The 14,981-nt window shown below is 31.0% G+C and overlaps 1 protein-coding gene across 6 annotated transcripts in view; it reads left to right on the forward strand.

The window, feature by feature from the left end:
- LOC6646404 (gamma-aminobutyric acid receptor subunit beta) overlaps window positions 1–14,403 on the forward strand; it is a 39,882-nt gene extending 25,479 nt beyond the window's left edge. For 2 of the 6 annotated variants that reach the window (XM_015177582.3, XM_023178093.2), the window contains exons 6-9: window positions 2,483–2,620; window positions 8,713–8,997; window positions 13,254–13,846; window positions 13,917–14,403. In XM_015177582.3, coding sequence (XP_015033068.1) covers window positions 2,483–2,620; window positions 8,713–8,997; window positions 13,254–13,846; window positions 13,917–14,078 — 1,178 coding nt within the window. In that variant the 3' untranslated portion in view covers window positions 14,079–14,403. Of the gene's footprint in view, window positions 1–2,482; window positions 2,621–4,822; window positions 4,961–8,712; window positions 8,998–13,253; window positions 13,847–13,916 lie in introns of all 6 variants that reach the window. The other 4 variants (XM_002069110.4, XM_023178092.2, XM_023178094.2 and 1 more) reach the window with 3 other exon arrangements.
- Window positions 14,404–14,981: the final 578 nt, after the last annotated feature.

Genomic DNA, 14,981 nt, shown 5'->3' on the forward strand with positions numbered 1-14,981 from the left:
CAGTAGAAAGAAAACATGAAAAAAAAACACAAAAACAAAAACTGAACTCTGAACTGAACTGAAGTGCAGGTACTCAATGTCTAGTGTTGAAAAGTGCCACAGTAGTGACACAATGTTGTTAAATTTCGTAGCTTTCCCGCAAAGAAAGCTTAAACTTAAACAAACTTTATTGAACATGAAATATCAGGGCCCTAACTGCTTTCAAAAATTCCCTTTTCTCCCACTTTCTCTCTATCTCTATCTGTACATCTCGTGTTCTATCTATCTCGCTGGCTCTTTATGGCTAGCTAGCTTTATATTTATATTTATCTCATGCAAAGGCCTTGCCCCGTTTGTTCAGAGTTTTTTGAGCAAAAGTAAAAAAAAAAGGATGCTGTAACAGCAACCAACCAAGTATAATGAAAATTCAAGCAATTAAATTTTAATGTTACACACACGCACACACTCTAACAAAAATCATTTTTCCACACACAAAGACAGGAGGGGTAAAAGCAATTACACAATTATTCGATGTCAATTAATTGAAATTGTGAACAATTTTGAGCAATTAAGTTCTCTAGAAAATTTATTTAAATTTAGTTTTGTACAAAAAGCAAAAAAAAAAAATACAAATAAATAATAGTATTTATTTATAAACAATTGTCTATAGGCAGAGTTTAGGCTGAATATATTCGAAATGTTCTTCTAATTTTTGTTTTGATTTTAAATTTTCCTCTTTGTTTCCACTTTATGTTCATATAGCTTCCACTTGTCTAGGTGTCTTTAAGTGATTTTAGTTTTCTTTAGGTTTTCCTTTTTCGGAACTCTTCTTCAAATCATTTTGCAATTCATTTACTTTCTTTCAATCAATTTTATGCCCGCCGCCACCCTGCCCAACAACCAAAAAACGCATATTCGACAATGACAATAACAACAACAATAACATATAATTACATTTAGTTCTCTTCATTCATATATCCATATATCTCAAGACAAGGAAAAGTTATGTTTAGTAAAAAAACTCTTTCAGACAATTGAAAACTAATCAAAAAGAGATAAAAGAGATGAATAAAAAAAAAAACAAAATAAAATAAAACAAAAAGAAAATTGCACAGCCTTCACTTCGGTATTCTTCAAAAATATGAATCAAAGAGCTAATTGTAAGATACGTAAACTTTATGAACAAATAGTATTATTACTTGTTTTAAAGCATAGAGAACAAACTTCAAAAATCACCAATCAATGAACATTTTTCATTCTTCTACTATACCATATTTATTTTCTAACTTTTCAAATATGGTTTTGAATGAAATTCGTTATTGAATTTCCTTAAAATTCTGATTAAACATTTGTTTTCAAATGATAATTTGATAATAATTCTATTAACGTAACGCAGATGATAATAATTCTATTAACGTAAAAAATTACTTGATTCTTTGATTCAATTTTTCTAAGGCATTTATTTCTGTGTGTATCGATAATCAAAAATAATAATATAATACCAAGTTATAATCCTCTCGTTCCCCATCCCTACGTCCAAAACACAAAATTCTTCCCTCTTCCAGTAACTAAAACTTATCCCCCGCATTCACCCCAAACAAGTCACCCTTCCCTCCCCAGCACAGTTCACAGTTTCAGAATCATAAAATTCAGATTGGTTGGTTTTCGGTCGCCTTCTCACTTTACAGCAACAGCAGAAGGCTCCTTTAACTGATGATCTACTGAAAAGAAAAAAAGTTTAAATAACCCAAAAATGTTTATACTCAACTTACATATATACATATAAATATAGTTAATGATTAGTTTTTAAGACAAATGGTTATTTAAAATATTTAGTCTAAGTTATGTTTAATTGATTGTAACAATCATATAAAGATATATATATATCTATATATCTAAATACACATGGCACGCTTTTGCTCAATATTCAATATCAATATCAATGTATATTGTATATACATACATACATCAATACATGCTCTTTTCATTCACCTAATCACTCTAGCTAACGTTATAAAAACTTCATATATATACATACATATATATGTATATATGTTCTGTAAATTTCTTTGTTAAAACTCGCCACAGAAACGGGAAAAAAACAAAAGAAATTACTCCCACACACAAACACACACGCAGAGACAAAGAAACAGTCATAACTAGGACTCAACTTTGACTATATCGTATATGTATCTTTTTTTTCTCTCTCTCTCTGAAAATATATCTATATATACATAGAAATATATATATGTATATGCATATATATTTTGTCCCAGTACCAACACTTAACACAAAAAAAAAAAATTCAAATTAAAAATAAAAACAAATTAATTAACAACTGCCCCCCTTTTTACAATAACAACAACAACTACTACTACAACAACAACATCAACCACAACAACAACAACAACAACAACAACAACCTAACATCCCATGCATCCGCATCTTCTACAACAACAACAACAACAACAACAACTACAACAACAACAAACCACATTTGCAGTCGGTTACACGATGCGAGATATCCGTTATTTCTGGAGAGATGGACTGAGTAGTGTTGGCATGAGCAGTGAGGTCGAACTCCCGCAGTTCCGTGTTTTGGGACACAGGCAGAGGGCGACCGAAATAAACCTAACCACAGGTACCCCCATAAATACATTACCTACCAAAAAAAAAAACCTATCAAAAAGAAAATTAAAAAAAAAAAAACGAATATAATCTAATTATAAAAACCAAATAATAATTACATTAACATTTCCGTTTTAGTTCGACAAGCATTTTTATCTAACTGTGTTTTAACTCTTTTGTTTTGTGTAACAAATTTTTTACTTCATTATTTTTACAATAACAAATAAATATATATATACAAAAAGGTTAGCGCAACGACGAAACAAAAAGAGAAGTGAAAGCGTTAATAAAAAAGAAAGTCGAGTCAGAAAATTAAACACGCACATTTTCCTCATTAATTCTGATTTCTTCTTCTTTACTTTTCGTCCTTTTTAGTTTTCTTTTGTCCACATAAAATTCTGTTAACTTTTTATCGAGTGCTAACTGTAACAACTTGTGCTACTTAACAATACTAACAAAAATAAAAAGAGACAAAGTCGAAAAACTATATTATATACTCAAAGATTCCCCTCAAATTTTCCAACACTACCAAAAATCACCATCAAACCAACACCACAACCACCACCCACACCACCAACACCACCGCCGCCGCCGCCGCTGCTGTCCTTAACCCGTTCCCACCCCCATTGTGTTTGAAGTGTGTCCTCTCTACTTCTATTACTTCTACTACTACTACTACTACTACTACTTCTACTACTACTTCTACTACTATTCTCTACTATATTATTCAAATACTAACCTCTTTGTTGTGAGTTTATTATTTTCAATTCTGCGATTTTAATTTCGTTTTACAACTAACTTCTTGAGTATATTGAATCAGCTAATCAGTCGTTTTCAGTAGTCAGCAATTGTGTCCAGTAGTGCAGACAGTTTAGCCTAGGATTATGATTCAGAATATACAATACAAATATATATACATATATCTCTTTTATACAATATATATATATGTTTGTTACTTCTTGTTCTTTTGTTGGTTTTTCTTTTCAAATTTTTGAGTTTTGTGAACCCGTCAATGAAGTAAATCAAACAGAAAAAAGAGAGTCCAGTTCAATTTGCTTGGGTAGGCCTAAACGTATATACTTTCATACTCCTCGCATACAAAATAAAAAAATGTACTATATGATTAACATGAACATGAATATATATATATATACTTAAATGATTAAGCAAATATATGAATACGTTGGAAAATTGTTAACAGAAACTAATTATATACAAGAGCACCCATTTCTGCCACATTTTATCAACAAACCAACTAAAACATATATATAACACATATGCTATATAATTTTATATCCCTACATACTTCTATATATATCAAACATAATAATTCTAAATAGTCCATAAGTCGAAAGCAATTTAAACCAAATACTACTGCCAATAAGAACAAACAGTAGCTCTAAGTTTAAGTAAACCAAAAACCAAAAACCAGAAAACAACAACTACAACTAACTATCTAAAAGGGCCTACTAAAATGCTCAAATGAATTTTACATACAATTAATTACAATTAGTTATGCTTTGCCAAATTAAAAATCATATTTAGAATTCAAATAGCATTTAAACAAAATCAAAAAATATATTTTTGCGAACCAACACTTTAAGCAACAAGTTCTGAATGAGACTATTAATTGACAAAACAAAATGAAAAACAAAAAACAAAAAAAAAGAAAACAAAAAAAAAATAATGATGAAACAGAAACCAAAAAAAAAAAAACAGACAACTACATGAGCAGCAAAAAAAATATATAATGAATGCATAAATTCAATAATTAAAACGAAATTGTATAACGAAAAGAAAAAAAAAAAAGAAAACCATGAACCAAAAAAAAATCAAAAATAGCAAAAATGAGAAACAAATAATGCAAATTTCTTTCAACCAAAAATAGAGCTTATTAATAGTCTCACAAAATGTATTTTTTGTGTTTTTGTGCATATTTTTCGTCAAACAACTACAACTACAACAACAACCTCGTATCGACAACAACACCGAATTGTGCCAACAACAACAACTACTACTACAACAACAACAACAACAACAACTGTAAAATAAAACGTTTCCTTCAACACAAACAACACCAAAAAAAAACAAAAAAATTACAACAAAAACCAACTGTACAAATAAACCACATACAACAACAACTAACTATATATACACATATATATGTATATATTTATATATATATATGTATATATATATGCATATACATATATAGTCGGCTACACGATGCGCGACATACGCTATAAATGGAACGAGGGCCCTAACTCGGTTGGTGTCTCGAGTGAAGTTTCGCTACCCCAATTCAAGGTCTTGGGTCATCGTCAAAGAGCCATGGAAATCAGTCTTACCACAGGTACCTGTAGACGGTTACCGATTTTCTTTCTCAAAAAAAAAAAAAAAAAAAAAAAAACAATAATAATACAAAATAAAACAAAACTTTTTTTTTACTTTACCCAAATAAATATAATATATATATATATATACATATATATATATACAAATACTTATAAATGATAATAATGACCATGTCAAGAAAATATATCCACAAACGTATATATATATATATTATATCTATTACTAAAACCTAATGTTTGCCTTTTTTTCTTTAACCTTTTGTCTTTATTTTTCGGTTTTGGGTTTGGTTTCGTTTATGTCAGTCTTTTGTTTAATCAATTGCTTTTCAACAAGATGACTCGCCTCGCTCTCTGTCTCTCAAAATATCTTATTTATTTTTTTTTCCTTTTTGTTAGAAAAAGACAAAAAAAACATTCTAGCAAAATGCCAGCATTTGTAAAAAGTACTTGCTAATCTATCTACTATTAATAAATTGAATATCAGATCATACTATATCAGATCAAAAAACAGGCTTATTAATAACAATTTAAGCTTACAATTTTGTAGGCTCAAATTGTAAGCAACTTCAACTCGATTAAAAAAAAAAAAAAACGAACAAATCCAAAATCAAACGAAACCAAACAACCAACCAACCTACAAATAAAATGCATGTTAAGAGCATCTTAAGCATTTCAGATTTTTGCATATTATCTTTCAAATACCATTTTAGCTAGCTAACTAGTTTATATATTAAAAAAAAATTAACAACTGAACAACAAACGTTTAACATTTAGGCCTCAAAAAAAAAAAAATAATAATAATCAATCAACCAACCAAAAACAACAAAAATATAGCCTGAATACGCGACTTAGTGCTTCTCACAGTTACTAATTATCATTAAATCCAAAAAACAAAAAAAAAACAATCAAATTAAAAGCATGTTAAGGTAGCCAAAAAGAAATTAAACCTTTTTTAATTACATTTTCATTGTCTTTTTGAGTTTATTCTTCATTAAATTTGATTCGATTTCGTTTGCTTATACATATATACCTCTATATATATGAAACTTTTATATATACTTACTTATTAAATCAAACTATTTCAAATGATTTATGTTTCGATTCCAATTTAATTTACAACGCTCTCATAAGTTCATACTAATATATACATAAAACAACAGCCAAAAAAAAGTAAACCAAAAAAAGATCAAAATGAAATCGAAATCTCAATCCGAAAGACTGAAATTCACTTCTACCCATATATATATATATATTTAACATAAGATTTAACACAAAAAAAAGCAAAAAGAACAAAAAAAAATACTTTTATAGGTCAAAAATATAATAACTACAAAATATATATTTACAGTTTAAAAAAAAAATATCAATCAAAACAATCAATTCAAAATGAATATATATAGCAAAGCTTAACTGATGATATGGCTTTAACTTAGTAAATCATGCTTTTGATTTATGCCTGACGTTATTATACACATACACAAACACCGACACACACACATACACACACACACACACAAAGACGCACACTCATTTTATGCTTATATAGTTACATGATTAACTAGTCACAATTAGTTTTTAATACATTCTAAATACAAAACGAAATAACAACAAACCAAACACAATACAAAAACCAAATACCGTATTTAATTATAAAAAAATATTTTGAAAACGCTATCGAATCTCATTAGCCTAACAAACAACAACAACAACAATATTAACCCTTCGCCCTATCAATCCTTGCCAAAATACACCATCAACAAAAACAACAACAACAACATTTGTATTATTGTAATGATTAACAACAACAACAATTACGACAACAATAACATTAGCAACAGCCGCAACAAAAAAAAAAACAAGCGCATAAAAATCTCTCTTAATCTCCCAAAAAAGTATGCTACATAAAATTTTTGAACTTATTTTATTAAAAAATTAAAATCGCAACATTTCAAATCAATTAGATCAAGATCAAACCAGCAAAAAAAAACCAAAAGCTCAGAAATCATAAACTATATCTACTCTTTCTCTCTCTCTCTTTATATTAAATATATACAATATATACCTTATATATATATATATATATATATATATACACACATATGTATATACATTTAAACAAGAACAAAATATATACCCTCTTTCTATAAAACTATATGTATATATATATATATATATATTTAAAGAATCGACAAAACAAAAACGCCCTCCCAAGCATGCTCTCATCTAATATATATATACATATATAAAAAAAACAGCAATTATCTCTTTTTTAACAAGGAAAACATTTTCGAAACAAAAAGAAAAAAAACTAAAGCCAGCCAACTTTGCAAACAAATCTGCCCGATATTAGGTCTTAGCTTAGATATCTCCAAAACTAATTTTATTGATATTTTCGAGTTTAGCCGTCTCCTTACGTTGATCTTATTAATTTTTGTTTACTCTGTTACCTTATTGCTCTTATTTCTTTTAATGCAAGTTTATGCAATTTACAATTAAACACCTAACAACCACTATATAACTACTTGTAACGTTGCTTATCATTTTTATACACAATTTAAATTAAATATTGATTAAAAACTTTAACCTAATAAACACAAAACTAAAAACTTGACTTAACTTTAGTTAGGAATCTTTTTTGTTTCTGTTGTGCACCTTCTACCTCGGCTTGTTCCGATGTGGATCTCTGTAAGTTTGCAGAGTTTTTAATTTGTTTTAAAAATACAAAAATCTTCCAATAAGTTAAAAGATTAGAGAATAATCGAGAGAAAGAAATTTTAACTTTTAGAGTCTTTTCGAACTAAATTCAGTTTTGAATCGACTAGAATGAAAGCTCTGCAAGCATACATTAATTATACTTTGAATTATACTTTGATTATACTTTGAATAAACTGAAAGTTCTTGCAGAATTTGATTTTACTTTTAAACTCCTTCGCCCAGTTTGTCTACCATTTTATTGTTTTTTCTGTTCTTTTCTTTTGTTTGTTTCGATTTTAAGAAAAAAAAACCTAAGTCTCTATAAAAACTACTACTCATAACAATAATAATTACCATTACGACTAAGAATATTGCCTGCCTTAATACAACGAATCGCCTAGTTTAATCAGAAGTTTTATAACTTCAATTTTCAAGCCATATACAAGTTATCTACTAAATATATATATATTTTCCAGAAGGTTCAAAGTAGCCATCTTTGTTTAACATCATTCCGAAATGCGCTCATATATTTATTATGCAAAAAATTTTCTTTAGATTTTCGGTTCAAATTGTTTATGTTTTTGTTAGTGACTTTTGATTTCGTATGTGTGTATATCTTTTGTTTGCTTTTGATTTTGGAATAAATAATTAATTGTTTGTGTTGTTTAACATATATGTATGTAAATAATTTACAATCAATATACCTACATATACATATATAGATTTATATATGCAAAATGATGAATAAATTTGACAAAATATATACTAATAATGATATTTTTCTCCATCCTTTCTCTCTTTCTCTCTCTCTCTCTTTCTCTCTCTCTCTTTATCTCTTTCTACTCACTATGTGTTTTGTAAAAAAAATCAAAAATAATAATAATAATTTTATTTTTTACTCGATCTTCGTCATATGCGCAAATGATAAATGATGTTTGAAAACTGCACGCGAATAAATTATAAAAAAAAAATGTATCTACGGAAAACAACGAATCAACCCCTCAAAAAAAAAAAAATATGAAACATCTGAACAAAAATGATGTTAATAAATTTACAGGCAATTATTCGCGTTTAGCCTGCGAAATACAATTCGTGCGTTCGATGGGCTATTATCTTATACAAATCTATATACCCTCTGGACTGATCGTTATTATATCATGGGTATCATTTTGGCTCAATCGCAATGCAACGCCGGCGCGTGTGGCGCTCGGTGTGACAACCGTGTTGACAATGACCACTTTGATGTCGTCAACAAATGCAGCGCTGCCAAAGATTTCGTACGTCAAATCGATTGACGTCTATCTGGGAACATGCTTCGTTATGGTCTTTGCCAGTCTACTGGGTAAACTAAACTAAATCAAACAAATTAGAGACAAATTAGTAGCCAACAACAACAATAACAACAAAAAACAAAAACCAAATTAGCAAAACAAAACAACTAACTTCCCACACCAACCAAAACGAATTCCATAACTCACATTGAAATACAATCACACACACACACACCTATGCACACAATTACACTAACAAAAAATACAAATTTTTTTTTTTGGCCAAGTTTTTTACTTCTTACTTTTGGCCTAGAAACGACAAGGCCAAGACAAAGTCAATGTTGCCAAAAGTAGAAGATTAGCAATTAATTTATGATTTCATTTTAAGTTTCTACACACACACACACACACACACATATTCACATTGTTTTTCTGCTAGCTTTCCTTGCCACGCTTAGCGTTGGACACAGAAAACTCCCTAAAACCAAGTACCCAAAAAGAAGTACAAAAAGAAACAAAACATATTTTATATTGAGAAAAACGCTGCGTTCTTCAAAAATTTTAATTATAATAGGACGATCACTTTTAGCAAAATTTTTCTCAATTGGTTGGATCAAATGAAATGCAACGTTTTTTCCGTATTATACAAAATACATACATTATACATTTTTACTCTCTCTCTCTCTCTCTCCTCTCTAATATCCTATCTCTAACTTAAAAATTTAAGTCAATTCTATTTCACATCATTTATGGCATACGCAAAAAGAAAAAAAAGGACTATAAAAAGTTTGGCCATCAAATGTAGTGAAAAATAATTATTTTTTTCCACAAAAAATTAACTTGGCAAACGTGAAAATGTTTGAAATAGCTAAATATTTGGTAATCAAAAAACAAAAAAAAAAAAAAACAAAAAAAAACAAGGCAATTCCCTAAAGAAAATTGAAATTTTATTGAATATTTCAAGCGTCGTTTGTTGTTTGGCCAAGTTTCTCTTTTTTAACTTTAACTCTTTTTCTCTTACACAACTTAAACAAGAAAAGAAACCAAACAAACTTATATACAACAACAACAACAACAACAGCAACAAACTACAACTACAACAAATTGCCAATAGCAAACCAAAAACTAAAAAGAAAAACGAAAAGCAAAGAATCCAAACCATAAAGAAATCTCTTTTTTCGTATTTGTATGTTCTTGTTATGAATTTTTCTTGCATAAAGAAAAACCAAGCTATCATTTAAAGAAAATGTTTGCGAATTCATAGATACGCGCGCCTGACCAAATGAAACTTTCAACCAAACAAACAAAACAACCAAAAATAAACATACAAACAAACAATACAGAATTCTCACAATTAACACTAACTATGTATATATATATATATATATATATACTATATATATGTATATATATATATACTATACAAATATATAGTTGATAAAGGCACGACAAATTTCCAAATGTTTTGCACACGAAAATTTGCACTCACAAATCAATACTGTAAATCGAACAAAAAATCGAAGCATGCTTCAAGCAAACAATTCAAAAGTTAAAAAAAAAAACTACTCTAAACTTGCAATCAAACTAGCCAATCAGGTTGAGACACTTAACTAACTGATCAACCTGGAATGGTACCCAGATATCAATATACGCCCAGCTTCCGCCAAAATGCAACAACCAAAAAAACAAAAGCAAAAAAAAAACCCAACAACATCAAAAGAAAACAAAAATCTGTACAAAAAACAACAAAAGAAAACTCAAGCTAAACGCACCTCGTCTATTTTCCATTTCAAAAACAAACAAAAAAATTAAAAAAGAAATGCCCAGGGTACGGGAGAGTTTATTACAAAAAAAAAAAATAATAATAAATCGAGCGCATCAAAAAAACAAAAAAGAAACAAAAAGCGAAACGAATCTAGCATGCCCTGCGCCACACCTGGCTTGAGTCGCGATTGAATTGAATAAAAGATAGTTACACAACACTGTAAATATGGTTAAACCAACAACAACAACTGCAGCTAGATGGTGGCCCTACAGCACCCTCCTACCTAGCTCAACCGCTCTGCCACCCATTCATCACCACCGAAAAAGATGAAGATGACTCCTCTTGGCTCCCTGCCCGACCATACGGTCAATAAGAGCCACAAAAAGTCAACCTCAAAATATCATAGAAAGCCCTTTTTCCCCCAACCAAACACCCGCTCGTCGAATTGTTGTAGATTTCATATATAAATTTCGAACTATTAAGTTTGGATCACTTAAAGCACGTGATCCAGACATAATAGATCTGAGATTTTCAAATACAATACAAACAAACGAGAATGAAGCTTAAGAATGAATTTTGAGGTTAGGTAAGATATGGTTAAGTAGTTGCTCTTTCTTCCACCCTCTCTTCACTTCTCTCTCTCTCTCTCTCTTTCTCTATCACTGTCTTTCTCTCTCCTTCTCTCTCTCTCTGTCTCTCCCTGTCTATCTCTATCTCTCCTCTGTCTCTATCTGCTTTTCTGTTCTGCCTTTTGCAGCATTGGCGTTTTATTTTTGTAGACCGCAAGAGAGAAGGTAAGTACACTCGTTACTAAGTTACTCGTTACTGGTTACTCGTTACTCGTCACGCTCTAGCATTTCTTAATATACATACCTGTATACGTATATAACATATATACATATATACATATATATGACTTTATATGTATAATATATACGTATATACTTACTATGTACATTTGTACATTCTCTCACATTAACCATTTTGATGGCCAACAAATCGAAATTCCGCAATCCGCAAAACCGTAATACAAAATCCATGAAATCAAGGATAAAGTGCAAAAAAAAAGACAAAAAGCAACAACAATCCGCTCGTCCCTCTTAATCAACCAACAAACAACAACAACAACATGAAAAACAAAAAAAACAAAAATACAAAATCCGAGCAATTTTCGCAAAACCAAAACAAAATGCTGGAAATTTGTTTCGTGTTCCTTTAACGGGCGAGTTACTTTGGTTCAATGAATTTGCATTTAAGGCACGCACATGAACATTTTCCTTGAATGATGGTCTCCAACTGCAGAAATAAATGTGTACATAAATCGTTTGGCTTACAAATGACTTTTTCCACTCATTTCACTACAACAACAACAACAACAATAACAGCAACAATAACAACAACAGCAACGACAACAACAAACAGCAAACAGCAACAACAAATCAAAGCAATACACAGGCTCAAATATATATATATAAATACACGCATATATATACCATACATACATACACACATATTCACACACAAACACACGCACAATTGCTCTTTCTCTCTCTCCTCTCTCTATATATATTTTTGGCTAAATATATTCATATATAAATATATTTCTATTTAGAACAAAACTCTCCTCTTCCATACTCTTCCGCAAAAAGAAAAAACAAATCCCTCAAAAAAATTTGCTTCACATTCACAATTTTTTTTCTTTTGCCTGGCTGCAAAACTAAAACCCAAACTAAAAGGAATAGTTTCTTTTAATTAAAATACACACACACACACACACACACACAGACACACACACAAAACAACAAAACACAGCAAAAACATCGACAACAACACAAACAAGTTTAAAACAAATACGCAAAATTTCTTTAAGCCGCCTTGAACACCTCTTCTTGCCATCACACACACTCAGAAGCATTTACCCGCAACTAAAGACACACACACCAACACACACACACTCAAACTCCCACACTCACAAAGCCAACTCACCCATTTACTTAGACGTTGTAAAACAAAAATAATTGATCATATTGAATATCAAAATTTTTTTATCTCATAATTGACTTACATATCTATTCTATATATCTTTCTTTATATCTGATAACAAATCAAAAACAAAAACAAAAATATAAACTCCAAATGCTCCATTTCCCTGCACCAACAAACCAAAAAATCGAAAACAAAAAAACTGATCAAAATCGCAACTAATTCTCTGACATCATTATTACGTACTGTTGCATACGTATCGAACGACACGATAACCGATAAACGTTACGTATCGAAATTCATAATGGAAATTCTTATATACTACTGCATTCCCGCATAATCGTTTACCCCCCGTACCGCCACAACCAAACCGTCCATCCAAAAACAAAAACAAAACCAAATTGGTCAACAAAAACAAAAACAAAACAAAAAACATAACGTACATCAAAACAATTCGATCAATTCGCAATTCAAATATATCTATTAAATCAAAACCGATTCCAATCGAATCGAATCCGAATCGAAATCAAAATGTATATATATGTACATAAATATATATATATATATATATATATATAGAATACGCCACCGTCGGCTATATGGCAAAACGAATTCAAATGCGAAAACAAAGATTTATGGCGATCCAAAAGATAGCTGAACAGAAAAAGCAACAGCTAGATGGGGCCCAGCAGCAGGCCCAGCAGCAGCAGCAGGCCAATCCAAATCCGAATGCCACAATGGGAATCGGAGGCGGTGGCGGTGGCGGCGGAATGGGCATCGGTGGGCCTGAGCATGGGCATGGGCATGGACATCATGCCCACAGCCATGGTCATCCACATGCGCCCAAACAAACAGTGAGTAACCGCCCAATCGGCTTTTCAAATATCCAACAAAACGTTGGTACGCGCGGTTGCTCGATAGTGGGACCCTTGTTCCAGGAGGTGAGATTCAAGGTCCATGATCCCAAAGCCCATTCCAAGGGTGGCACCCTAGAGAATACGGTCAATGGCGGTCGTGGTGGACAGCAATCGCATGGTCCTGGCCCCCAGCCGGGTGGCGGCGGTGGTCCTGGCGGTGGCGGTGGCGGCGGTGGTGGCGGTCCGCCAGATGGTGGTGGCGACCCAGAGGCAGCAGTCCCAGCCCATTTACTGCATCCGGGTAAAGTAAAAAAGGTAAACTATTCACAAAAAACCCCCAAATCAATCTATAGTTGGCTAATATTTCTATTACCCTCCCATATAGGATATCAACAAACTACTGGGTATTACTCCCTCGGATATTGATAAATATTCGCGCATTGTTTTTCCCGTATGCTTTGTCTGCTTCAATCTGATGTACTGGATCATCTATCTTCATGTTAGCGACGTGGTCGCTGACGATCTGGTGTTACTTGGCGAGGAATAAGCATTCAATCGTGCTCCCCCACAACCCCCTACTAAAAAAACAAAACCAAAAACAAAAAGGATACACTCAAACACACACACAAACACAAAACAAACCGAGGAGGATGAGAGTGAACAGCGCACAAGAGAGTCAAACTGTGCAAAGCGCTGAAAAACAAAACCAAACAAAATATACAAAAAAAAACACGAAAATTAATTTTAACTAGCATTATGAGCAGACAAATGCAACAAATTATTATTATAATTTAATACCAAAAACCAAAAAAAAAAAAAATTAAAAAAATTAAAAAAAATAAGGACACACATATTACCAGGTCGAAAGCAAAGAATATTGTTAAATAGATTTACACATAAAATAACTTAGAATTAATTAAAGAGAATGGCATATAAATGAACGCGATGAAGAGTAATCAAAAGCAACAGCATAGCAAATTTGTAGTGAAAATTACTATAAAAAAAAACAAAACAAAACAAAACATAACAAAGCAACAACAAATTGAACATTAAACAAAATGCATCCAACACACAAATGTTCAAACCAAAATTAAACCAAAACAAAGCAAAGCTAAGCAAACCAAAATGAAAATGTGCAACAACAACAAAAACAAATTAATTAAATGAAAAGCCATAGAGACACACACACAGACACACAAACAAACAACAACAACACAGTCAATGAATCAGACCAGAAAATAATAGCGCAGTCGAAAGTCACACATACACATACACACATTCAAAGTAAACCAATAAAATTGCAATTATCTATATATTATCTGATGCATCCATCATTTAAAAAACAAACAATTTATATTTGTGCAACCTAACATGAAAACTAACCACTCCCCAAACCAATGAAATAAACAGCCAAGTTATACCCAGAAAAGTAAATCGAAGCTCAACTCAA

Source organism: Drosophila willistoni, assembly GCF_018902025.1.
Source record: "Drosophila willistoni isolate 14030-0811.24 chromosome XR unlocalized genomic scaffold, UCI_dwil_1.1 Seg143, whole genome shotgun sequence".
NCBI lineage: Eukaryota > Metazoa > Arthropoda > Insecta > Diptera > Drosophilidae > Drosophila > Drosophila willistoni.